The sequence below is a fragment of the Lissotriton vulgaris genome, chromosome 7, assembly GCF_964263255.1.
Source record: "Lissotriton vulgaris chromosome 7, aLisVul1.2, whole genome shotgun sequence".
NCBI classification, from domain to species: Eukaryota; Metazoa; Chordata; class Amphibia; order Caudata; family Salamandridae; genus Lissotriton; species Lissotriton vulgaris.
This window is the reverse complement of record NC_141695.1, coordinates 303,174,524-303,200,967: the sequence shown is the minus strand read 5'-3', so window position 1 is coordinate 303,200,967 and position 26,444 is coordinate 303,174,524. Positions and strand designations below refer to the sequence as shown.

The following is a 26,444-nucleotide window of genomic DNA, read 5'->3' as shown; positions in this document are numbered from 1 at the left end:
GGCAGTCAGGTGTCACTGGGCTCCAGTTGCTTTAATTGGAGCTGGCTCCCGCTGGTGTTCAGGGGCCACAGTACTATTGGACCCCAAACTAGATAACCGAGTTCTTCTCTCCAGCACTTGACTCTCCCAGGGTAGCAAGACAGAGCAGCCCAAGGCTTACTCAAGGATGGGAGGTGGGTTAGGCATTCAGAATACAGTTTACACCGCAATACCAGCTAATACGATCAATGTCCAGTCAGTGCTTTACTTTATAAAAGAAAAATACTTTAATACACACAAGAAAAATATACTACACAGGAAACTAAGATACACAGTAAAAACAGGAAGTTTCTACAGGGACCAATGATTCAAATGGTAAGTTCTTCAAAAGGACACACTTCCCCCACCTACAGTTGGTATCTGGAAACACCCACTGGTTCCCACAGCACAGGGTAGGAGTCAGGGCAAAATCAATTTCACATTTAATGACAACATATAGTTTCCCTTGTCTCCCTCAATGTTGGTGTGCAGCAAGTTTCCCTATCTTGAAGCAGCCATCTGAAATCTCCTTGTGTTTCAAAGGACGGAAGCCTTCACAAGCCTCAGACATCTCTGACTCTGCTCCGATGCCCCCCCCTGTTAAACAGTAGCCCAACTTCTTCCATCAGAATGGCAAGTTCTTTTTACTGGGAATCCATCACACAGACACCTTCTCACGTTCAAACTCTATTGAAAGAATGGCAAACAAACCCCTGGATTCTATTCCTGGATCTCGGCTTCCTCAGCAACCCCTTGCCGGCGCCTTCTCCTTAAGGAGATAAGCAATGAACAACCACATGGCCAATGGGGCCAAACTTTTATTATTTGTTGAGCGACAGGCTTATCCAGTCAGAGGGTCTGCTACTTTTGCATCCTGGGTTCCCCTCCAATCCCGGGGCATATTTTCTGCATGCTCACGGCGTGATCAGTCCATGTGAGGAGGGCTCTCCCAATCTTTTGGAACCGGTCTATCCAATCCCCCAGAGACAAATTTTAACTTCCTCCAGACAAGGTGGCCCTGTCCATCACCCAGCAAAAAGGTAAGAGGTGTCCCAACAAAGGGAGCTTTAGCTAAATTCAGATAAGACCTAGTGCATACCCCAAAAAACCAATCTTCTACTACGAGTAGGGAGGGGCATGGGGAAGCTGAAATGACCAGCAGACCAGAAACTGCCCATACTTTACCACAAGGGAGCTGGTAGGCAGCACCTCCTAAAAAGTACAGGTACCCCTGAGTATGGATTAATGCTGCCACCACTGTCAGTCTACTACAGCCTGGGTAGAGAGGGCAGTAGCCACTCTCTGTAGAAGAGGAATGCACTATACACGACTTCTTGACCTCAGAATCAAGTTCTAGGATTTCAATCCATGTAAACAGGAAAACCCTCAACAGACATGCGTGATTGCCATGTTCACTGAGGTAGAGATCAAAAAACCTACAGTACTTTCAAGTGACTTGTCAGGAGATGAACATATGACAGGAAAGCACAGTCACTAGAGCCATTGAGTAGACGTACGGTCCCAACAGCATTAGTTAATCAGACAAAAAGTTTAGTGGTCTGGTGCAGGTGTAGTGAGTCTGTCATACTCCTCTCTTTACCCATTCTCTCATTCCATATTCATCTTTACTTCTTTTCTTGATTCCCCATGTTCCCCTCTCTGTCTCACCCTCTCTCCCTCTGTTACACTGTTTAGGGTTTTGCATCATATATTTTCTTTATTTTATGATGTCTCTGAGTCCCTCTCCTCCTATATAGCACTCTCTGCATCGCAGTCCTTCAGTGGCGTCCTCGGATCTCCAGTCCAGGCTTCTTCTCCAATACCGTGCTGCTGGTGACCCTCACCTTCTTTAGGAATTTCACTATTTCTTCTTTTTCTTGGCTTCTTTTGTGTCATGTTTGCTAAATGACTTGATTACAGATTTCAGCTTGCTGGGCTTTTGTTTCACTGGAATAAAGATGAGAAATGTAAGTTACAATTAGAGAGTAAACTTCTCACTTCACAGTGAGAGTGGGTAAGAAATGGGGAAGCAGGAGGGATTAAAATATTGAAGTGTAAGAGAAGGGAACAGGAAACAGGAAACAATGACACAGTGGGGCAGTGTGAGAAGGTGAATACAGAAAAGGAAGTAGTGTAGAGACACACAATGGAATAGAATAAAGACAAAATAACTTCTAGTCATTGCTTAGCCTCAACCCTTTCTGAATGACAACTGAGTTGCCAATTTTGTGGTTGTTGAGATTTAATGAGATCAATAAGCACAGGTTTCCCCATCAGCAAGGTATATGCTAAATCGTTTTTATTTCTTGATTGCACATTCGTGTTGAAAGAGATAAAAAGCAAGAAAATTGGGGAAATAGGGTGACTGGGCGCAAGGGGGAAAAAAGAAGGAGCGGAATAATAATAATAATAATGATAGGAAGTAACATGGAGAAGAAAGCACAAAGAAGTGCAATATGAGAAAGGAAGAAGAGATAGAGAATAAAAGAGAAGCAGTGAAAAGAGATAGAAAAGCAAGGAAGAGGAAAGAAGAAAGTGGAGAGAGAAGACAAATTGAAAAAATATGAGAAAGAGTTAGAAGTGGATGACGAGCAGGACAGAAAAGAAGAGGGGAACAAGTGAGCAGAAATATTGACACACTGAAAGAAAAGAAGAGGACTAATAAAAGAAAAGGCAAAAGGTGTATGGAATAAATAAAGAGATACAATTGAATTAAAAATGGGGAAAGAGGAGATAAATGACATTTATAAGATTCACATTTTTCTTTGGCCATACAATAAGATCTCTGGAACCAGCTTTTCCCACTAAAAAAATCCTGCTGTATAGTGATGTCAGAATAGTATTGTACATTATATCTGCTGTACAATGATAGGCCAACAGTAAATACAATTGCTCACCATTTTTGACTACTTTACCTTCCTACCTGACATATACCAGCAGTCTTCCAAATCTATCAACAAAAGAAGCAAACTACTTGACCTCAGAATGCCGTTTCAACTGTTGCCCACTTTTATTTTCATGTTCATGTTAATAAGCCTTTTGTAGAGAATATGGCTAGTTGTAACCTGTGTGGGCTCTCTAAGATCGAACTATTGGCGAGAATTATTGAGCTGGAAAAGTTGGTAGCATCCCTGGGTGACAAGGTGGAGGGTTTACTGGCTGGGCAGGCGACCATACAAACTGCTCCAATTCAATCTCTCCTTCGAGGGTCAAGCAATATAGCTAAAAAGACAGCACAGCCCAACTCAGGGGTGTTCCCTCCAATCTCCCTCCCCCACCTGGCCATTACACACAGGGCCCTGAATGGTCAAATACTGTACCCCCTACTGTGAGGTCATACGCTGACTCCGCGAGACCAAGGGCACCCGAGGGTGTTCCCAGGGGCAGGCCCCATCCTTGGCTGCGAACTGTTCTTTGGCCCCCCCCCAATAGAGTTCTGAGTAGGCTACCCACATGCGCAGACCTTCAAGGCAGTCTATCTCTTTGCCACAATATCAGGGCAACTATATACATGACACAGGTCCCAAGATTGAACATAGTAGGGGGCTATGAAAGTATTGAGTCCATCCATAACAAGGCGATACATTGGCTGAGGCACACAAGGGGCCGTAGATCCATCATACGGGAGAACATGGCCAAAGTGAGGCGGGTCACAATGGTGAACTCTGAAACCGACTGCATTGAGATTCAGTTCTTTGATTCATCGCTAGCAGAGAATCTATTAGCTCTTGAGTTTAGAACATCTCCCCCTGAGCATTCATCCATCCAGATTCGTCGGTTCCCGCTTTGGTTGGTGGCCCGGGAGGTGGGTGGCTCTGGACTGTGCCAAGTCGATTGACTAAAGGGGGAGCGCCTAGCAGATTGCCCTTCTGCTTCCGTGAGCCGCCCTCTAGGAGGTGAAGGTGTGTGCATGGCCCCACTAGAGCTGGGTGGTGTAACACGCAAGGACACTAGGGAGTCTATAACTGTCAATTTTGGCTTACCTGGGTCGGGAGAGGCGAGACATGGAGACCACAGTACTGCCACTGCGGGGGTAATCCAGCTGCTCTCCTGGAACATAGCGGGCTACAAAAAAAACGAGCTCTTTCTGAATGGAATGACTTTATTGGCAAATATGATATCTGCTTGTTCCAGGAGACATGGAGCTTGGTCCCCTTGCATATGCCGTGGTGTACAACATATCACATCCTCAGGACTAGCTCGGGCAAAGGACGGCCTTCGGGGGGGGGCTCCTGATCTGGGTTAGTATCGGACTGAACTGGTCGATATCCAACCGCAACACTCCTTCCCAGGACATTCTGCACTTGTCCATTGGAGGGGCTAAAGACGCTGCCCACCTGGGGATCGATAGAGCATAACTTAAGAGCAGCCAATGGCAGGACTCGCTCTGACCCTAGTGGGGCTCACACCTTCAACAGGATTAGCTTCCCCTCCCGTATCGACTATATTTTGCTAGATGTGGGTCTATGGGCCGACCTTATTGATATGGAGGTCATCCCAAGTCTAGACAGTGATCACAATCCCCTGTCCATGCAACTCATCTGAGCAATAGACACCACATTCACTGCCATGGGCATAACTCCGCTGCTGTCGACTAGGGAGGTACAACCATCTAATTGTAATCGCCGCCTGAGGTGGCAAATAGTCGCTAAGCAGGGCCAGACCCTGGAAAGCATTAGGGATTTATTGGAGCTGAAGACTCTCGAGCTTGATTCATTATCCAGCCCTACTCCAATGGCCCCACTGGATTTCAAATTCATTGAGATATACCAGGAGACCACGGGAAAAATAGGGGAGTTTTTCCGTATAAAGGATAATGGGGGTCGCAAACCATACTCCACACAAGCAACAAATCTGTGGTATACTGCCTTATGTCGGGAAAAGAGACAGGACCTATCTCTAGCTCTTAGAGCAAAAGATCAGATAATAATAACCCTAGCGAGAAAGATCTACTATAGGACCATAGTTAAAGATAAGAGGGCGTGGGAAGAAAAGCACTGGCAGGAGCTCAAATCTGCTGCCCAGTTGAAGGACTCTACCTCATTCTGGGAGCTTATCAACATCAGCACAAGAAAGGGAGATGCCCCAATCCCAAACCATATCACAGGTCGCCAGTGGTTTGAGCACTTATATTGGCTTGTATTCGGGAGGGGGGGGGGGGAACTTACCACCAGAACAGGGGCTAAGCCTGGTCACCTATGGGATACCTGACTCGGGGGATGTATTTGGGCTCAAGGAGGTAAAATCTGCTATTGCAAGCATCGCGCCGGGCAAGGCGGGGGGTCCAGATGGCCTTCCTGGCTACTTAATATGCCATGATGGAGAGCTTTGGGCCCTCTTCATCCTCCGGGTTCTGAATCGCATCGCGGGCGGCCATGCTGTTCCAGATTCCTGGAAGGGTGCCGAGGTGGTGACGATTTACAAGAAGGGGGACAGGGAGGATCCTGCCAGCTACAGGCCAATTAGCTTAATCGACGTAGTGCAGAAAGTGGTTGGCAGGGTCCTCCTTACGAGATTGAGGTCTTGGATAGATGAGGATGAGGTTGTGTCTCATTTCCAGGCAGGATTCAGGCAGGGGGTGGGCACGATGGACCAGGTCTTCAGACTTTTAATGATGTACTGGAAATCTGTAATAATCGAGAAAGATAGCCTTTATTTGGCATTTATTGACTTAAGAACAGCCTTCGACCTGGTCCCTCGTGCCAGGCTCTGGCAGGTTCTGTCTGACTTGGGCATCCCCCCCTGATCTTGGATCTGATTGTACGCCTTCACGAGGGGAACTATGCCAGAGTGAGGTGGGGCCGACAGGGACACCTGACTGAGAGAGTAGTGGTAGAGAGAGGGGTACGCCAGGGTTGTGTTCTGGCCCCGACTTTGTTCTCCCTCTTTGTCAACGGGGTGGTGGAGCACCTGAGGGAGGACCCTGCTGATGGCACCTGAGGGAGGACCCTGCTGATGCACCAACCTTGGCAGGGGAAAAATCGCCCACGCTGCTCTTTGCAGACAATACCCTTCTGATCTCTAAAAGCCCGATGGGTCTCTCTCCAAAAACTGTGGGATCGGTTCAGCCAGTTTTTCGAGTCCAGTGGCTTGTGCATAAATACAACAAAAACCAAGCTAATGGCTCTGGCCCCATCCAAGCAGTTTAGAAACTCCATCAAGTTGGATGACTCCGCTTTAGAATTAGTCGAAGCTTTCGACTATTTGGGTGTTTGGGTCAACAACTTGATGAAATAGAACTCCCAACTGTCAAAGATGCTACTAAACCACAAACGTGTGTCGGGGGCTATTGCAAGACACCAGCGCCTCTCCCATAGCTGACCTGTCACCCCTGCCATTAAGGTCTATGAGGGGAAAGCCTTGCCCTCGTCCCTGTTCAGGGCGGAACTGCGGGATTTTGAGAACATCATGGAGCTAGTGAGATCGGGGAACAACATTTACAGGGACCTGGTCTCGCTTCCTCCATCGACCCCTCTGGTCCCTCTCCGTCATGACCTTGGGAAACATTCAATAAGGGACATAGCAAGGTTGCACCCTCTTCTATTCTGGGTACGCCTTAGAAGGACCCCAGAACTGTGCAACTATGCCTCTGGCCTGACCGAATTGGTCTGCCTAGATACAGGCCATAAGATATCCTGGGTATTCAAATTGAAACAGTTGGTGCGGGCCATCGGTCTAGCAGATGCCTGGGAAAGCCAGACCCAGCCACCAAAGCAAGTAGTCAAGAAGGCCTACCGGGAGTGGGTGTCTAACGAAGTCACACAAAATTTGAAACATGGCTCTCTGACGGGGAAGTTTCTAGACTTCAAGCCTACCCCCAAATTGGACTCTTCCTATATTTTATTGAATCCCCGAGAGACAGGGTACTGTATCTGAAGTTGTGGTCTGGCACACTCCCTCTGAACGACTTTACAGTGGGGTGGAAACACACGAGGGAGAGGGTAAGTGGCTGCCCTGGCTGTGCTTCTCCCACGGAATCCATCCTCCACTTTCTCTTTGCCTGTCCAGTGTACAGACAGGCGAGAAGAAGATGGCTGAAACCTGTGTGTTCCAATCTAGGGTCTATGAACTACAGGGAGGCATTGCGAATTCTCACAACGGACACCTCCGTCCCCAGTGTAATCTGTGGGACAGCAAAATATTTGGGATGTGTCTGGCTAATTAGATCTAAGTTCCTCCGGGCAAACAATTTGTAGATTATGGAACTCTGCAACGTCCCTTTTATGTTGTGGTTTTTATTGTACATAAATTGTTCTTAAATTCAGTGCAAATTTTTAACGGACTTTTTATATCTTCTATACCCTGTTTTTAATTCCATTGTACCGTATGTATGGCTAAACAATACTCTTTCCTTTTATAACATTGATGTCTTTCTAAATTGATGAATGAATTGTGTACACTTTTATGATATTTGTATCGAATAAAGTCATACAACAACAACAGCAATCTCAAGCACTTTTTCCAAATCTTTGAAAAAGAGTTTCCCTCATTGGGTGTAATAGGCACATGGGAACGATGCACTCAACTAACAGGGATTATACCTTCTTTTCCCATACGCACAGGTCTTATTCTAGGATCAACTACATTTTTGTAAGTAAGAACCTAGCTCCAGCACCACAGGCTACCTCGGTACACTCAATTACTATGTCTGACCATGCCTCAGTCACACTGACACTCCTCCAAAATACAAGCAATGGCTTTTCCCAGTAGCTCTTACAAGGGACTGCTTACTGCGTGATGAGCTTCGCAAGGACTATTTCCTTAGAAATTACCCCAAGGACACCTCCCAGGCTACCAATTGGGATGCCTTTAAGGCAGTATTTAGAGGCCAGTACACAACACTTAGTACAGAGTTGACTACACTCAGGACCCAGGAGAGATTAGCACCGGAGATAGAGTTGAAAGAGGCAGAACAGGAACATAATAGGCAGCCTATTTTGAGCTCACAAAGAAAGGGGCAAATTGAACGCTAGTAATAGGGCAGAACCAACCCTCCTACGACTAAAATACTCCACTTATGTAAAAGGTAATAAGGCAGGCACGCATTTGGCTAGACAGTTGAGGCTCAAATGGGACACCAGGGGGGGGGGAATAAAGTGACCATGGAACCAGATAAAGCATACGCCTTCGGCCAATTGTGGAGTGGAGTGGTGTGGCTCACTGGTTAGAGGCGGCAGACCCGTAAGCAGAGAACGGCTCGGGACCAGGGTTCAATTCCCGACGCGGCAGGGTCGTGGACCAGGGTCAAAACGGACTTGATATGTCTCGCCTCGGTGCCTACTCTAAACAGGGAACACACTCGGCAACTCTGGGCATTAAGCTTGCCTCATCCCTACAACGGCCCCCCACAGACTCCGGGGATGCCTGGTTTCACCGTGGAGATACCCAGAAAGGGACCATCTCACAGGGAAAACCAGGACGGGTTCCCCAGCGGTCTTCAGCGCCAGGATACTCCATGGAGTCGCAGTGCCCTTTACAAGTACACCCACATTTACATTTACATTTACATTCTACAAAAACCTATATAAGGCAGATAACTACAAAACAATAGAGCATACACGATATTTGGGGTAGGTGGAACTACCGAAAGTATCAGCACTGTAAAATGAAGCACTGGGGGAACTGATAACCACAGAAGAAGTGAGCAGAGCTATAGCTAATTTTAAATCGCACAAATCACCAGGCCCTGACTTCACAGTTTTATACAACATTTGGGACTGAAAAAATTCCACAATTTCTGAACCTCTATTACTCGTTCGCGGAGTCGCGGACGGTAACTGCATCTATGGGAGAGGCCCTCATTTCGGTATTGCCTAAGGCAGGGAAGGATCTTCATCAATGCAGCTCCTATCACCCAATAGTGCTCCTTAACCTGGACGCTAAGATCTCCACAAAAATATTAGCCAGCAGATTAGAAACTTTAATGCCAGAACTCATCCACCCAGGTCAATCCAGGTTCATTTAAGGCAGGTAGACTCACGGAAATCTGTGGAGGGTCATTCACCGGGTCGCAAAGGCAAATAAAAAATCAATACTGTTCTCCCGGCACGAGACGCCGAGAAGGCCTTTGAGTGAGTGGATTGGCCCTTCCTATTTTAGGCCTTGAAGAGGTATGGATTCTGTAACAGATTTATCGCCATGATAAAAGCAAACTATGCGTGTCCTAGTACTAGAGTCTTAGTTAACGGGGTGAGCCCCCAGTGTTCCAATTAGAAAGAGGGACACGCCAGGGATGCCCTCTTTTGCCACTTTTTTTCTCCCTAAGTATAGAACCCTTTGCTGCGAAAATAGGCAAAACACCTGAGATACAGGGTATCTCATTTGGGGTGGACGAACATAAGATTTCTATTTTTTGCAGTTGACATGCTTTTATCAGTGACGGCCCTGGAATCCTCTTTTGTAGCGATAATGGAAGAGCTAAGGCGCATTTACCAGGTGGCGGACCTGCGGGTTAATCTAACAAAATCTCACCTGCTGAACCTCACACTATCGCTGAGGGATATGGAATCGTTAGTCACCTCTACACCCTTCCAGTGGGACAAAAAGGAAATCACATATTTAGGAATAAAGCTCACCCCTAAACACTAAGATCTTTTTTAAAGCAAATTACCCCTGTACTTCTTCAACATTTGAAGGTGGACGTGCACAGATGGGCTCCCATGTATCTCTCATGGATAGGTCGTATCCAGGTGACCAAGATGATAGTATTGTTCAGAGTCCTGCATCTTTTTCAAGGCCTCCTGATTGAGATAGAGCAGGGGTTCTTAACCACATTAAAATCCATGATCATCTGCTTTATAAGGCGGGGACAAAGGGCAAGGTTATCATTGTGTGAACTTTGTCTACCCAAAAACAGGAGGGGCCTAACGTTACTGGACATGAATCCATATTACAAAGCAGCCGCATTACGAGTGATCACAGAATGGTCTACCCGGGAATCAGATAAACACTGGCTGAATATAGACAGAGCAGTGGCGGAATGGTGCATCTGGGACTTAAAGTGGAAACCCACAGCAGAATGCCACCTAATGTATACTCAAGCACCCCCACTAAAACTACTCTTAAGGTATGGGCCGACATTCACAGGACTTCTGCCATGACCACCTTTCTGTCCCCCTTCATACCCATACACTATAACCCAGCGTTTCTGCCTGCACAGATACCGGGCCCCTTCGATGCCTGGAGGGAAAGGGGATGCTGTCCGATCTCTGACTTATTGAATAATTGGGATATTATTACTTTTGAACATCCACATAGGGAGTTTAATCTGCCAGCCACTGAATACTATCACTACACTCATTTTAGACAAAGGGGCGTCAGCTGTGGAGTTAGAGAAGCAGCAACCAGAGAGCTTACATCAACAGAGAAGCTAGCAAAGTTAGAAAACGGCGCAAAAGGTACGATCTCACACACCACCATAAGATACTCCAAGCTAAATTGTACACTAGCTATCCAAGGCACATACTTCTCTGGGAGCGCATCTTGGGGGTGAGCATCACAGATAAGCAGTGGGACAAACTGTATGTGGATATACACACATTCATTCAATCAATGGGAATGTGAGAGGCACATTATAAAGTACTATATGATTGGTACCTATACCCAAAGACACTTAAATTGATCTTCCCCAATACCTCTGATCTATGTTGGAGAGGCTGCAGGATTCAGGAGGATTTTAGACATATATGGTGGGATTGCCCAACGATTAGTACCTTTAAGACAGAAATATTAGCGCAGATTAAAGACATATTGGGCTACCCTTACCCTCCGACCTGGGATCGACGTATTAGGTCTTAGGTCTGACATCCTCAAACGCCAAACAGGTAGCGATAGATTTCTTTTATGGCTAAGCTAAAGGGCAGCGAAAATGGCAGTGGCAGCAGCTTGGAAACGTTAAGACGCACCCTCTGTGTCCCAATGGCATGGAGAGGATGGCAATTGTACTAGCAGACTCGTTTAAAAATTACGAATATACCTGGGGACCTTTGGTAGAGTATCTATCACAGGGGCTCCCCTTTTTACGTGCCCCATGCGCACCCGGGTTGAGAAGTGTGGCTCAATGGGTGGAGAAGTGTGGCTCAATGGTTAGAGAGGCAGACCCTGATGCAGAGGTCTGGTCCGGGACCAGGGTTCAATTCCCCGCCTCGGCGGGTCTTGGGCTTAAAATTCCACGGACCTGATAATTCTCGCCTCGGTGCCTATTCCAATCATGGAGTCCCACTCTGCAACTCGGGGCAATAGCTTGCTTAATCTCCACAACGGCCACCACAACGCTAAGAATGCCTGGCCTCCACCTTGGGGGTGCCCAGGAGTGGACGCCTCACATGGAAAGCCAGGATGGGTTCCACAGCGGTATTCGTACAAGCGCCTTGAGACCCTTGCGGGTGAGTAGTGCTCTATACAGGTATCAATTTACATTTACACCTCTTCCAATTCTAGAAAACCTGGGGGAGGGGCAGGAGCAGGGGGTCCGGGATGACGCCATCGAGGAGACATCTTCTGGGGCTAATATAGCAGACCAGGCAATCCATACACTCAAAAGCACCTCATTGGTAGTACCGTGCACCCTTAATGTTTCGGGGAGGGGGGGAGGAAGTGGGTGGGAGTAAAAAGGGACTTTGGAATGAGTTGAATGTTTTTCAAGGCTGACCAATAGTGCTATTTCGCTGGCAACTCTAAATATGGATGGGATCATCTTTTCCAAAAAGTGCAACAGTACCACTTTATAGACTAGCATTGTATGAACCAAGAGAAGTGGATGGAAAAGCACTATGTAACTATGGGCCATATGTATTAAGCAGAATTGCATTTGCAAACGCCAAAATTCGCAGAATTTCGGCATTTGCGATCGCAATTTTGCCAAATGGCATGTATGAGACAAATCTGTGTGCCAAATAAGGAATCGCAAAATGTGCGACTCCTTATTTTGCGATTGCATTTAAAGAATCGCAAATTTCGCGATTCCTTAAATGCAATGTAAGAAGCACCAAAAAAGTGCAATTTGGCCTTAAGAAATCGCAATTTACCACCAACTTCAAGTTGGTGGTAATTTGCGATTTCTTTGAAAAATGCACTTTTTTGCATTTTTCAAAGTGCAATGTGAAGCACAGTACAGCACAGTATTGTGTAGAATAATGTTACCTGAAGCACATCTATTTCTAATACTATAAACATCACGGTTACCAGAGCTATGTCTCCACTATATACCATTAGCACTCACTAGGTAATAATAACATCATGTGTGTGGTATAGGAGCAAACTTTATGAGATGCTTCTATGCTCCTCATTCGCGCCATCGAAGCATTAGGAATAAGGCAATGAACTGGAATAAAAGTACTGAGGCAGGGTGGGTCCAAGAGGGGAAGGGTCAGATGAAGTTACAGTGAAGAAGAAATGAAGAAGAATGTGGGAGGTTGTGGATAGTTGTCCATGTGCAAGACTCCCACAGGCCAGTTCACAAATATAGGTTTCCAAAGTTGTCGGTTTAGTCGCATGGGCTTCCTCTTCTGTTTTGGGTACATTTTGACATTTTGAGGATCCACAGTCTCCTAGGAGTGGTACTGGGAATGCAGGACAGTTGTAGATTTGTAGGAGTACTATTTTACGGGAAATGTTAACTCATGCAGATTTCACCCAGGGTGCAAATTTGCATGTGTAAATCATGGCCATCAGTTCACTGATCTTTTCCAAGATATATGACAGAATGTCACGTCCTTTACTTCTATTTAAATGCACTCACTACCTTTGATTGCACTGGTTTTTAGCGAATTTCCAGAAGCTGGAATCTACCTCCCAAATGTTATCAAAATATGTTGAAAAATTATGGGTTTGTGAGTGCTGATTGCATTTTCAAAACCCCGTAAAACAATTGTTTCCCCTAAATCCTAATTTATGACGGTGGAAAATCAGCTAAGCTGGTTACTTTTCTACCGCAATAGATGCAATATAATAACATAAAATTCCACAATCCGTATTTTGAGATCAGGATGAATCAATTGCTTTTTTCCATGCACCCAAGTTCAGTGAAGTGCACTGAAGTGTTTGTGAATAAGGTCTGCAGTGCCATCAAACAGCATTAGCCATTTATTTAGATGATAGCACCAAAGAATCTTGGCATGCTCAACCCTTAAAAGCCCACATTTCTAAAGGTGAACGAATGTGCATACACGCCTATCTGAATAATCATACGTTATTTATGTTATGTTATATGTCTTTCTGTAGTGCACAACTCACCCCTGGCGCTGAAGCAGGACCTGTATGGACCGGGCCAGAGTTGGGGCTAGATGATGGTAAATCCATAGCTCCACCAGCACAAGGGAACAGTGAGAAGAAGAATGCACAAACGGGTGATGAAAAAGTCATTGAATTACGAGATGTGTCATGTGGCAACCTTGGCGACCTCCGATAGAGGAGATCTGGGTTTCAGTACTGGCTGGATCACTTGATCGCACCATTTGATATTTTTGGAAATGGTGTCTCCTTGTGCCATACTTTGCATCTCTGCCAAAACGTACAGCACTTAGAAACAGCTTACATGCATATATGAAGCACAAATTAAATACCTGGAAATTTACTAAAAGGATTGAATATAAATAATAAATATATGAAAAATAGGTTCGCAGAGATTTATTTATTTATTTATTTATTAATAATATTTATAGAGCGCGAACAATGGCCCGTGGGCGTCTCGGGGGACAATGGGGGATGTTTATGCAGTAAATAGAAAGAGCAATATTTCAGGGACCAGCTAGAGGGAAGGCAGAGGTCATGCTAGCTTGTTGCTAGGGTGAGCTTTTGCTGAAATGCTGCTAAAAAGTCAATTCATGGTAAGCACAGACAAATATGAAATAGCAAAAGATGATTAGAGGATACTTGCATTACGTCTAATTACTGGCAATCGCTCGGGGTAGCATTACAACCCATTGTTCCTTTGCCCACCTTACCACCTCAAATTAGACCTAGACATATGTAAATCAGTCTTGATCCAGCTCCAATAGGAGCAGTCCAGTCAGAACCACCAAGCCAGCTTCTCTCTGACCTGTAACACAAGCAATCCAAGACTGGTTTTGCCCTAATTGGCGCTCTTTTGTCGGGTGTAGCTTGGTTCAAGTGGCACAGTTAGCAGGAGACTCACGTCTCTGCATACCCTTGGATACGTAGGGTATCACAAGAAACATGCAAAGGTTGATGGGAGGATGCTTGCGATAAGTATAATCACTGGGTAGCATTCTAACCCATTGTTCTTTTTCAAACCATGCCACTGGAAAATCCATTTGAAAATCAGTCTTGACCCTGCTCCATAAGAGCAGTCTAGCCCGATATGCCAAGCCAGGTCCTCCCTGAACCAGATACAATCAACACAAGACTCAAGCAACACACAAATGGTTTTGCCCTGATTCTGGCTCTTCAGTTGGGTGCAGTTTGGTGCCAGAGGCACAGTGAGCAAGAGACCAATGTTGCAGAATCACAATAATGTCGGATTCAAAGCGGTGATCCTTCTCAGAACTCTGCAATGCAATTCAAAAGGTTTTAAACACAAACGTGTGTGACCGGCTGTGACCCTCATTTGTGCACCCCAGGAATATTTATTGTGTTTTGTCTCATGCAACCACTAATCCTGAATGCTAGTTCTAATCTACTTTCCTTCTTTTCAGTAGTAACTTGGGTGCTGATGGGGGTCCGAGCTGCACAGGGAGAAGCAGTTCGAGCTAGCAATGACGCAAGAGCAGAGTTCAGAAAAGGGATCCAGGAATGAAGTATGCCGCTGAGCAGCTCAATCTGTCCTCTAATCCAATAGAGGTGAAGTTAAGGATAAGCAAAGGTTGGACATGACTCAGATATAGTCTGCACCAAAAAGGCCTCCATGTCTCATGAGGCACAGTGATTTGCCAGTGGCCCTGGGAGAGTACAGTAACCATTTCTTTGCAAGCAAAATACGGAGTAAGAGTTTATTCCATAGAACCTTGGACCCAGTACTGACATTTTAGGAGTAGTCTGTGAAGTCCACAGAAGTTTGAGGACAACGGGTAACGATTATGTATACCTTATCTTGAGGCAGAGGAGCAAGAGACAAAGTAGATTCTCGTGGACACATGCTATGGGCTGTGACAGCAACTTGGACTCTAATACTTAAATTAAAAAAATATAGAACTAGAACATTGTGTTCTTAAATTGACATTTCAGTCAGAACATTCTGACTAGGTAGATACATCTTTTGCTATATTCATTACAATGAAGGCTTTGATGAAACCGCATTCATGCATATATACTCTGGGTGTTCCTGGATGGACTGTATGCTAGTCACCTGTGTTCTTAATAGTTCCAGATTGATCATATAGGGTTACCAACCCTACTGATCTCAAACCTTGTAAGGTTAATCCTTCTGACTACTATTTTGTTCAGTGCATAAGGTTAGGCAAGGATCGATTTGAGCCTTAAATATGATGTTGACTCCTCACAGGGGAACAGTTATTTGAAATATTTTGCTTAGGGAACAAGGTAATATAGCTTTAAGCTCAGGCACTTAAACCTCCATGCTTGTTAGAAAAAAACATTATGCTTCTGTATTGTTTTACATAAGTTAGCCTTCCGCTGCACCATTATTTGTACAGGCACCATTTTGTATCATGACCGAAACGAATTCTCTGCTATTTCTGAGAAACGGCCCTCTCTAGGTTATGTTTCTTCGGAGCGGAGTTCTGCCACACTAATGAATGCACTGTTCTTATTAGCACATACCTTTCAATTAGATGTAAGCCTTCTCCCACTTGTCTAGTGGCAGGCACAGTCACAATGGCCTTGACTGATAGATAATGTGTGCCCGGCTTCAGAACCGAAACTTACTGCTTTGTAGTTTAGTGTACAGCTGCGTGTCTCTTGAAAATTCCATGGTGTGCCTGTTTTCATTGATTCTGAAATGTATATAATGTATTGTTCTACTTGCTGAAGTCAGACTCTCTCTGCAACACTCTTAGTGACTGGGCAGACAGGGCTCCGCTCTGGGCGAACTTTGAATAAACTGCTATTGGTTTGTATTCTTTACTGTCTGATCAACTCTTCATCCGTAGAAGGCAGAGCGGTGGTCGTGAGTGACCAGAGTGATCCCAATCTGGCCACTTCCTTCAGTTGGCGTCCGAATAGGGACTCCTTCGGGTGAGTGGCCCTTTCCTGTCCGTTGACAGGGGGGGGTCGAGGCTATCGTTGGGTCGGCCGGATGGATCAGGGATCCCTGTATGAGGAACATTGATTGCTCGCAGCTTCCCCTTCTGTCTGGCCGGTCTGTGCCTCGCACAGTGGTCCCGACTGGAGTCCTGAATTGCGAAACCCTTTGATCTGACTGTTTGGACTGAAGGATTGGCAGTGCAGAAGGATAAGTTACTTACCTGTAATCCTAGTTCTCTTCCAGGGGTATCCTCATCAAAGTCATAAGCACTGAATATTCCCGCCCATGTGCGGGGACCCCGGAAATAATATAAAAATATATATGTAAATCACATATAAATAGCTCCACATATATGTGTGCACATATATCATTTTTTTAAACCAATGCATTGCCAAAAATGAAGCTAAACAATGTAAATACTCATACATGCACTGAATTAGCAATGAAATAAAAAACACATTAGGTCAAATAGCCCTTGAACTCTGTGTTTTAATGAGCAAAACACTCTGAAAATTGCTAATAAATAGACGTTGTTAGCCCACAGGTTGCATTGTAAAGCAATGTCACAGAAAATGAAACTATTTTCAACAAAAATTGGCACCGTGCCTTTAAGGCAGCCATGACCCCTGGCTTCCCATCATGCCTCAAGGGTGACAGTTAGGTCAATTGTTCTTTGCATAACCCTGAAGACAGGGCTCAACAAGAAACTAGAAAACCATTGATCATATCTCATTTGCCTGGGGAGGAGGGTGGGTTGCTTTTGACTTTGATGAGGATACCCCTGGAAGAGAACTAGGATTACAGGTAAGTGACTTATCCTTCTCTTCCAGGGGATCCTCATCAATAGTCATAAGCACTGAATAGAATACAATCCCAACTAACCACCTGCAGGCAAATGAGAAGAAAACATTACCCAAACAACACTATTGGAACAGCCGAACTCAGCTGTTAAACAGATTCCGCAAGGAGGCCTGGCCTACTTGGGGATCCGCTCTGGTGTCTGAATCAAGACAGTAATGCTGTAGTGTAGTTCCTATATTCCCAATAGGCTCTGCACATTGGAATAGTGTATCCTGTAATTTAGACGTAGGACTAAAGTTGACTAGGTCTCTACCGAATATACTAGACTTAATTGTGGGTGTGCCAGCTAGCTCAGAGGTCAGTAGAAACTTTCTCGAATGAACAAGAAGGGATTCGTTTCTGACAACCGCTTTAAACATGTCAACTTTGATTCCCAAGAATAAGAAATCAATCTCTAGAGACGCGGAAACAATAGATAGTTATTTTACTCAGTCAATCGTGCATGCTTTGTTTCACCAGAGGTGCAGAGAAATAGAGAGACGGGCGTTTTCAATGAAAGGTTTTTATTGAACAGTCTTCTTTCTCAAGCATAAGAAATGAACTGCTGCAATCGTAATACTTGTGGTAAAGTACAAAGCGTACAGTACGAAGAGTATTATAAAATAGTATTGTAAAAGCATGATATGGTTTCTAAGCCATAAAATACCTAAGATGCATAAAATACATACAGTGATAAATAATGACTAAAAATGCTCAACTGGTGCTTCTTAAATACGCCTACCCCGGTGTACCTAACCTAGGTCTAGTACAAGGGAAGAAGTAAGTGAGGTGTAGCTTAAGTTTAGTATTCTTTTGCCAAGAATCTATTCCAAGAATTCTCTTAGGGTCTAATCAGCTCCGTACCTTGGTTTAGAATGAAGGAGGTCTTGTATCTCTCTCTCAGGACTCGATTTCCCAGCAACCCGCAAGGGTAGCCTGGAAACACTGGAGCTGGATTTCTCTGCTGGAGAAAGTACAGCGTCTCTCAGTGCGTCAGCTGGAGGGTCGGCTTCCTTCGGCACTTGCTGCAGCAGGGCGTCGGGCAAGTAGATAGTCGAACTGCTCCAAACCACTGTGTGTTTGTTTGGTCAAGTGTGGGCATATTTATACCTTGAAGGTGCCGAGTTTGACGTAAGATTGGGCATAATTACGTCATTAGAGACTTGATTCTCTGAAAACTCCATGAGTTCTTGGATAAATTAATATTCATGTAGGGGAAGTCCCTGACTGCTGAAGGCGGGTTTTTCCAAGAAATCGTTGTAGATTTTCGGAACTAGTAGAAGTAGCCAAGCCGTATTAGGACTACTTGAGCTATGTCTTAATATGGTTATGATTCCTATGTCTATATTAGGATATGATATTTTATACCTATATAAAGGCATGAATCGGGAAAATTACACTAGGGTCCTAAAACGCTATACAACAATGCCTGGTAAATGTATGGATGGACGTCCAGGTTTCCCCCTTACAAATCTCAGACATAGGCACATTATTAAGAAAAGCCGGAGTGGCCGCTTTCCCTCTGGTAGAATGCGCCTTGGGAGAAAACCCCAGGGTCTTCTGCGCCAATTGATAAGCCAGCTTAATACAAGAAACTATCCACCTTGAAATAGAACGTTTCGAGGCTGCAAAACCTGGTCTGATCGATCCATATTTGACAAATAGCTGATCTGACTTATGTACAGTCTTGGACTTATCAAGATAAAATTACAGAACTCTTTTCAGGTCCAAAGAATGCAATGCCTTCTCAGCTGAAGTGGAGGTAGAGAGATGGTCTGATTTACATGAAAATCTGACACCACCTTAGGTAGAAAAGAAGGATGTGTCCTCAACACTACCCTATTCAGATGGAACACTGTGTAAGGCTCTTTGGCACAGAGAGCTTGAATTTCGCTCACCCTGCGAGCTGACGTGATTGCTACCAAAAAAACAGCCTTCCACAAAATATGCTGCAAAGTTGCTTTATGAATGGGTTCAAAAGGTGGACCCATCAATTTTGATAGCACCAGGTTCAACTCCCAGGGAGGTGACGGAGGTCGCACTGGGGGATAAACCTTTTTCAACCCCTTCAGAAAATCCTTGACAGCTTGCAGCTGGAAAAAAGACGGTTTGGAAGGTGATCGCCTATAAGCTGTTATAGCAGCCAAATGCACCTTAATAGAATTAAACTTCAACCCTGCTTTAGCTAGATACAATAAATAAGGAAAAATGACTTCCTCCTGACACTTGATAGGATGACAGTCGTTCTGCATACACCACATATAGAAGCGCTTCCACTTGCATGCATAAGAATGTCTTGTGGAAGGACGCCGTGCCTCTTTCAATATGGACATGCAGTCTTGTGGCAGTCCTAGGTGGCCGTATTGTATGACCTCAGGAGCCAGGCTGCCAAGCTCAGTGATGAAAGTTGGGATGATGAATCCTCCCGTTCATCTTGGATAGCAGGTCCGGCCTGCATGGCAGCCTCCTGTGCGGGGTCACTGACAGATGGAGAAGGTCCGTGTACCACCATTGTCTCGGTCAATCGGGTGCAATGAGGATCATCGTTGTGCACGAGTTCGACAGCTTGCTCACCACCTTCGGGATTAGCAGAAGGGGTGGAAAGGCGTACACAAATTCCCCTGACTAGTCTATCAAAAGGGTATTCCCTTTCGACCCTGGGTGGTAGAATCTTGAGGCGAAGTCTCGGCATTTGGTGTTTTCGTCGTCCGCAAAGAGATCTATGGTGGGACGACCCCAAGACTGGAAGATGTCTTCGACTACCTCGTCGTTGAGAACCGAGTCCTCTCTGTCTTCGAAATGCCGGCTTAGAGCGTCCGCACTCACATTCTGTTCTCCTGGGAGATGGACTGCTGTGATTGACAGATTGCGAGCCAAGAGCCAATGCCAAATGTTTTGGGCCTCCCACGACAGTCCGTGAGTGCGTTCCTCCCAGCTTCGTCAGGTAGTACATTGTGGTGGTGTTGTCCGTCTGTACTAACACTGACCAGCCCTGAATCGAGGGGAGGAACGCTTTGATGGCTAAGTGGACTGCCCTCAACTCCAGCATGTTGATGTGGTAAGTACTCTCCTTAGGGAACCACAGACCTTACATCTGGAGACGACCCAGGTGTGCTCCCCATCCTTGCAAAGATGCGTTTGTGATTAACGTTTGTGCAGGAGGAGGTTGATGTAACAGAATTCCGACCTGCATATTTTTCTTCTTTGTCCACCAAGGAATGGATGCTCGCGGTGCGTCTGACAGTGTGATTTTGTCATCCCAGCTTGCTGATTGTTGGTCCCACTTGTCCTCCAGATCCATCTGAAGAGGACGCATTCGTAGTCTGGCATTCGGGACCAGGAAAATGCAGGATGCCATTGACTCTGCCAGGGAAGCAATCCTTCGCACCTTTAGATCTTTGCTGCAAAACACCAGTTGACATTTCTGAGCTATGGAACACTGTCTCTCCTCCGAAGGAAACACTTTTCCTACCTCGGAGTCTAGCAAAGCTCCTAGGAAATGTATCCTCTGCGTAGGCTGTGAGATTGACTTGTTGAAGTTGACATGCAGTCCCAACCGGTGGCAGAGGTCGATGCAGCTCAGAAATTGATTTCTTACACTGTCTGGGGAAGGACCTTTCAACAGCCAGTCGTCCAGGTATGCGTACACGAAGACACCCCTGCAGCGTAGAGCGGCCGCCACCATTGCGACGCACTTCGTTGAACACTCGGGCTGCTGACTTCAACCTGAACGGGAGGACTTTGAACTGGTAGTGAGAGGTCCCCACCCGGAACTGAAGGAATCTTTGTGAGCGTGAGCTATGGGCACATGAAAATATGCATCTTGTAGGGCCAGTGAACACATCCAATCTCCTCTCCTGAGATGTGGATATATTTGATGAAGCGCCAACATGTGAAATCTTTCTTTCTTGACATATAGATTGAGTGTTCGCAAGTCCAGAATGGGTCTGTATTCTGCCTTCTGGCCCTTTTTCCTGACTAGAAAATATTGGGAATACACTCCTTTCCCCCTTTGTTTGATTGGCACCCTCTCGATGGTTGACTTTTCGAGAAGGATAGCCACTTCCTTTTTCAGAAGGCTCAGCTGATGGCTTGATGTTGGGGTTGGAGGAACGGATAGAGGCAGATGTTGGAAACGAAGACAGTATCCATTCTGAAGTGTAGCTAACACCCAGCGATCTTTTGTAATGGTTTGCCACTCTTCCATATGATGCACAATGCTTCCCCCCACTGGAGTGGTTAATGGCGCTGGAGGAAGGAAGAACTCATTGCTTGGATTGGGCTTTGTTGGAATTGTTGCCCTGGCGGTGATTTCCACCGCCTCTGGAATTACGCTTGCCTCTATATTGAGACTCCTGCTTCCCCTGTTGGTCCTGACCCTTCTGCCACTGAGGGGTTTGAGCCCTCTGCTTGGAAGAGCCTTTCTTGTAGGGGCGAAACCTCCTTCGAACCTCTTTTTTCTTTTCAAGTTCCACGGCTTTAAGAGTGTCTAATTCTGCTTTTATCCGCTGCATCTCTTCATCGGTACTTGCCCCAAACAACGATGTTCCTGAAAACGGCAAGTTCAAGATCCGGGATTGAGCTTCTGGTTTCAATGCATTAAGATGAAGCCAGGAAGACCTTCTTGCACACACTCTGTGAGTATAGCCATGTGCTGAGAGGGTCGCACCATCCGCTGCATCGCTGATGATTTGGTTGGAGACTTGACTGCCCTCCAATGGAATCTCCTCAAAGTCCTTTCGATCCTCTTGCGGAAGTTTTTTGATGAACCGCTGTAGAGAATCCCAAAGGGACCTATCATAGTGGCCCAAAAGCGCTTCCGCATTGGAAACTTTCAGGAGTGAGGCTGAGGTTTTGCAGACTCTTCTTCCCCACGAATCCTGCAACTTGCTCTCCTTATCAGGAGGTACTGTGGAAGAGGAAGCTACAGCATGGGATTTTCTCACCGCTGCGATGATGACCGAGTCTGGTGGTGGATCGGCTCTGAGGAAGAGAGGATCCTCCTCTAACGAGCGGTATTTCCTTAGAATCCTCGCTGGAGCGGCCTTTATTGTCGCTGGCGTGAGGAACACCTACATAACCGGTCCTATAATCCCTGGAACTAAGGGTAGCAGAGGTTTGGGCGCAGACCTCTGGTGCAAAGTCTCAAAAATAACTGAGGTTTTGGTCTGGTGCGTTGGCATAGGAACTCCGAGCTTAAGAGCCCCTCTGCCCAAGATGTCTTGGAAGGTAAAGATGTCATCCACAGGCGATATCCTGGATAGAGGACTCTCCGTCAAGATCAGAGAATACGCCCTGTGAGACCCAGTAGGGGAAGAGGAAGAAGTGGGAGATCTGCGTTCCCTTCTTCTGCTCCGGGACCTGGACCTCCGTCTGCTGGAGCGCACCGTGGTTCGTGATCGTTCTCTGAGCCTGGACACTGGTTTGTCTCGATCTGCTGCCAGCCTGGCTGCTGTTTCCTTGTCTGGCGCCCAGCGATGGAGAGGCCTGTGCCATCTTGGTTATAACCTGATGGGTGGCGACTTCTGAGTATTCCTCCTCACAGGCAAACATGTTGGCGGGGGTGATCTCATCTGCTCATGCAGCGAACGAGCAGGAGAATGCCTGGACCTCTCACTGTCGGATGAATATATCACCACATCTGGAGATCTATTCTGGTGAGAAGAGTGAGAGCCTGATGAAGATGAAAGACTCACCGGAGGCGATCTCTCTGGAGAGGCTTCTAGAGCAGGATCTTGACCAACTCCGGGGTTCCTGATCCGCTGGACCCCTCTTCCTTTTAGCAGGAGGACTCTTGCTCCCATGATAAATTGGCAGTATATCTAGAGTGCCTCCCTGAGGTCATCTCTTCCTCTGCCGCCACTGCAGACTGTGGAGATTTCTGCTGCGACGGCGGACTGCGACCTGGTGACGGAGATGGTAAACTCGAAGTCGTAGCTTTCTGGTTCAACGTGGACCTGGGCAGGGCTGGCCGCGACACCGATGATGGAAGCTGCACCGAGGCTAGTTGAACCTCTCCTTGCGGAGATCTATGGCTCGACATCGAATGCCTCTGGGGTTCAGATGGAGAGACTTGCCTCGATGTCGGACTTTGCCGTTGAGAAGTTGACGACAACCGACTCAACGTGGAGAGTCGATGCTTTGACGCAGAGGGTGCTTCGACCCGAGCGCCGGTGATGCGACGTCGACGTAGACTGCCTCGACGTCGGGTGCCGGTGATGATGCGTCGACGGAGTGTGTCTCGACGTCGAACGGCGGTGATGAGGCGACGAAGGAGAGTGTCTCGACGTAGAGCGCCGGTGGTGAGGCGACGATGGAGTATGTCTCGACGTCGAGTGCCAGTGGTGAAACGCTGACGGAGTGTGCCTCGACGTCGAACGCTTATGACTAAGCGTCGACAGAGGAAGCTTCGCCGTCGAAGGCCTGTGATGTTACGTCAACCACGCCTGTCTCGACGTTGAGCTCCTATGCATCAACGGAGACCTTTCCCTTGACGTCGAAGGTCGCCCGCTTGACGTCAGTGGAGGTACTTTGGATCTCAACGCTGAAGTCTTTATCGTCAAAGGAAGATGACTCATCTTCGATGCCGTCTTTGTCGTCGCTGGACGCTTCAACGCCAATCCCAATGGTGAACAAGTCGGGACTTCTCTCGACGTCGATCGCATCCTTTGTTGTTTCTGTCTCTTAGGAGACCTACCTCTTTCAGAGAGGCCATAGATCCTTATCCTCTCTCCATCCTTGAGGGTTCTCCTACAAAGATTCTTGCAGTGTTCACAAGTGTCTGCAGTGTGTCTCAGGGAGACAGAGGATACACACCGGGTGTGTATCAGTCCTGGCCTTCTTCTTCCCACAGGAAGGGTAGGTGTCAAAAAGAGAAGGCATTTTTGACAGAAAAATTCCTTTTTTTAAACTCAAAAAAGGCAGCACTAACACTCTAAGCCCAAAAGACGTCGAGTGAAAGTAAAATTTGAAGAAAATCACTAGTATTTTTTGACAGAACGTCAAAAAGAGTGGGAGCTGTTAAACCAGGGTCCTGACTGAAGGAGTCGGAAAGAACAACTGACCTAACTGTCACCCCTGAGGCATGATGGGAAGCCAGGGGTCATGGCTGCTTGAAAGGCACGGTGATAGTTTTTGTTGAAACTGGTTTCATTTTCTGTGATATTGCTTTACAATGCAGCCTGTGGGTTAACAATGTCTATTTATTAGCAATTTTCAGAATTTAAGAGTGTTTTGCTCATTAAAACACAGAGTCCAAGGGCTATTTGACCTAATGTGTTTTTTATTTCATTGCTAATTCAGTGCTTAGAAACCCATGTAACCAGCACCCTGAGCACCTATGTGGAAACCAATCACTGCCTCTCCCCTCGGCAGGCGGGCTTCCGCCCCCTCCATTCCACGGAGAAGGTGGTGATCTCAGTGATGGACAGCCTACGCGAGGGCATTGACATCAACCTCCCGCAGGCCCTCATTCTTTTAGACCTGTCCGCCGCTTTTAACACGGTGGACCACTCCATCCTCCTCACCCGTGTCAGGGCGGCGGGCATAGAGGGCCTGGCCCTCACCTGGCTTGAGTCCTTCCTGAGTGATAGGGCCCAGGCGGTCCACCTAGCTGTTTTCACTGCTGCCTCCCGTAAGGTTGTATGCGGGGTCCCCCAAGGTTCCTCACTTTCCCCACTTTTGTTTAATTTATACATCTACCCCCTTATTTTTTAAGTGGAGAAGCGTGGCTCAATGGTTAGAGCGGCAGACCCTGATGCAGAGGTCTGGCCCGGGACAGGGGTTCAATTCCCGCCTCGGCGGCTCTTGGACTCAATTTCCCCGGACCTGATAATTCTCGCCTCGGTGCCTAGTCTAATCATGGGTCCCACTCTGTGACTCTGGGCAATAGCTTGCTTAATCTCCACAACGGCCCCAGCAGCGCTGTGGATGCCTGGCTTCACCTTGGGGGTGCCCAGGAGTGGGCATTTCACAGGAAAGCCAGGATGGGTTCCACAGTGGTATGAATACAGCGCTACGAGGCCTCCGGGTAGAAGTGCGCTATATAAAATACACTACATTTACATTTACATTTACATTTACATGTTACAGCAGCTTGAGGTCACGGTGTTCAATTACGCCGATGACCTCCAGCTAATTTTTAACCTTTCCCACTCCCCCTCATCTTCCCAGAACGTTCAATCTGTCATGTTGTTCATCCAGGATTGGATGAACTGCAACCACCTCAAACTCAATCCGGACAAGACGGAGCTAGTCTTGACCGGAGGTGGTTGCAGTCCCTGGTCTCCTTCTAACTGGCCACTTTCACTTGGTGTTCCCCCGCTCCCCATCCCCAAGGTCAAAACCCTTGGTATCTTCCTTAATCCTTCACTCTCCGTTCACTCACAGGTCAATTTGGTTGTTTCCTCCTGCTTCTTTTCCCTCAGAACCATTAGGAAGATTTCTCGCTTTTTTTCCCTACCTGCCCTAAAGATCATAGTGATGGCTATGGTGCTCTCGCGCCTTGATTATGGTAACATCATTTACAACGGCGCTCCGGCCTACGTCATTCACCGTCTGCAACTAGTGCAGAACCAGGCCGCCCGCCTGATCCACGGCCTGCCCAAATTCCACCGTGCCACTCCCCTACTGCAGGCACTACACTGGCTGCCGGTGAAAGAGCGAGCCTTGTTCAAGCTTGGCTGCACCACCTTTCAGGTCAAAATGGGCACCGCCCGGAGTTCATTTGCTCCGTTATTAAGCCTTACACACCGGGCAGAGAGCTTCGGTCCACCCACCAGGCACTACTAACCACCCACCGATTCAGAAAGAAAAAGGCGGGCGGAACAAAATTTGCAGTTCTCGCTCCTGTGTTCTGGAACTCCCTTCCTGCGGAACTCCGCACGACATCTTCTTACACTGAGTTCCGGAAAGGTCTTAAAACCCTGCTCTTCTCCCGAGCTTACAATGTCTAAACTCCCTCCGCTCCTGTTGTCTCCTCGCAATCCAAAAGTGCCAAGAAACCGCGTGGTAGAAGCGCGCTATACAAATGTTTTTAAATTCAAATTCAAATTCATGTATGAGTATTTACATTGTTTAGCCTCATTTTTGGGGCTGCATTGGTGTGAAAAAAAATTATATGTGTGCATACATATATGTGGAGCTATTTATATGTGATTTACATATATATTTTTATATTACTTCCCGGGTCCCCGCACGTGGGCGGGAATATTTAGTGCTTATGACTATTGATGAGGATCCCCTGGAAGAGAATAGATTTGTTTTGGCCTGCATACATCAGGTGAGTTTGTTTTGGTTCTTTGTGGATATGGTACCATTTTGGTTTGTATTTGGTATGGTCTAAACACCGCCTTTGGGACAAAAGCAATTGCAATTGTTTTGCTAGACATAAAATAGTTAACTTGTTTTCTTTTGAAAATGCCTA

General features: G+C 46.5%; 1 protein-coding gene across 1 annotated transcript in view; it reads right to left on the bottom strand.

Moving 5' to 3' along the window:
• Window positions 1-387: 387 nt before the first annotated feature.
• Window positions 388-26,444, bottom strand: part of GARIN5A (golgi associated RAB2 interactor 5A) — a 239,684-nt gene continuing 213,627 nt past the window's right edge. The window contains exon 6 of the mRNA XM_086928652.1: window positions 388-1,965. Coding sequence (XP_086784778.1) covers window positions 1,880-1,965 — 86 coding nt within the window. The 3' untranslated portion in view covers window positions 388-1,879. The remainder of the gene's footprint in view (window positions 1,966-26,444) is intronic.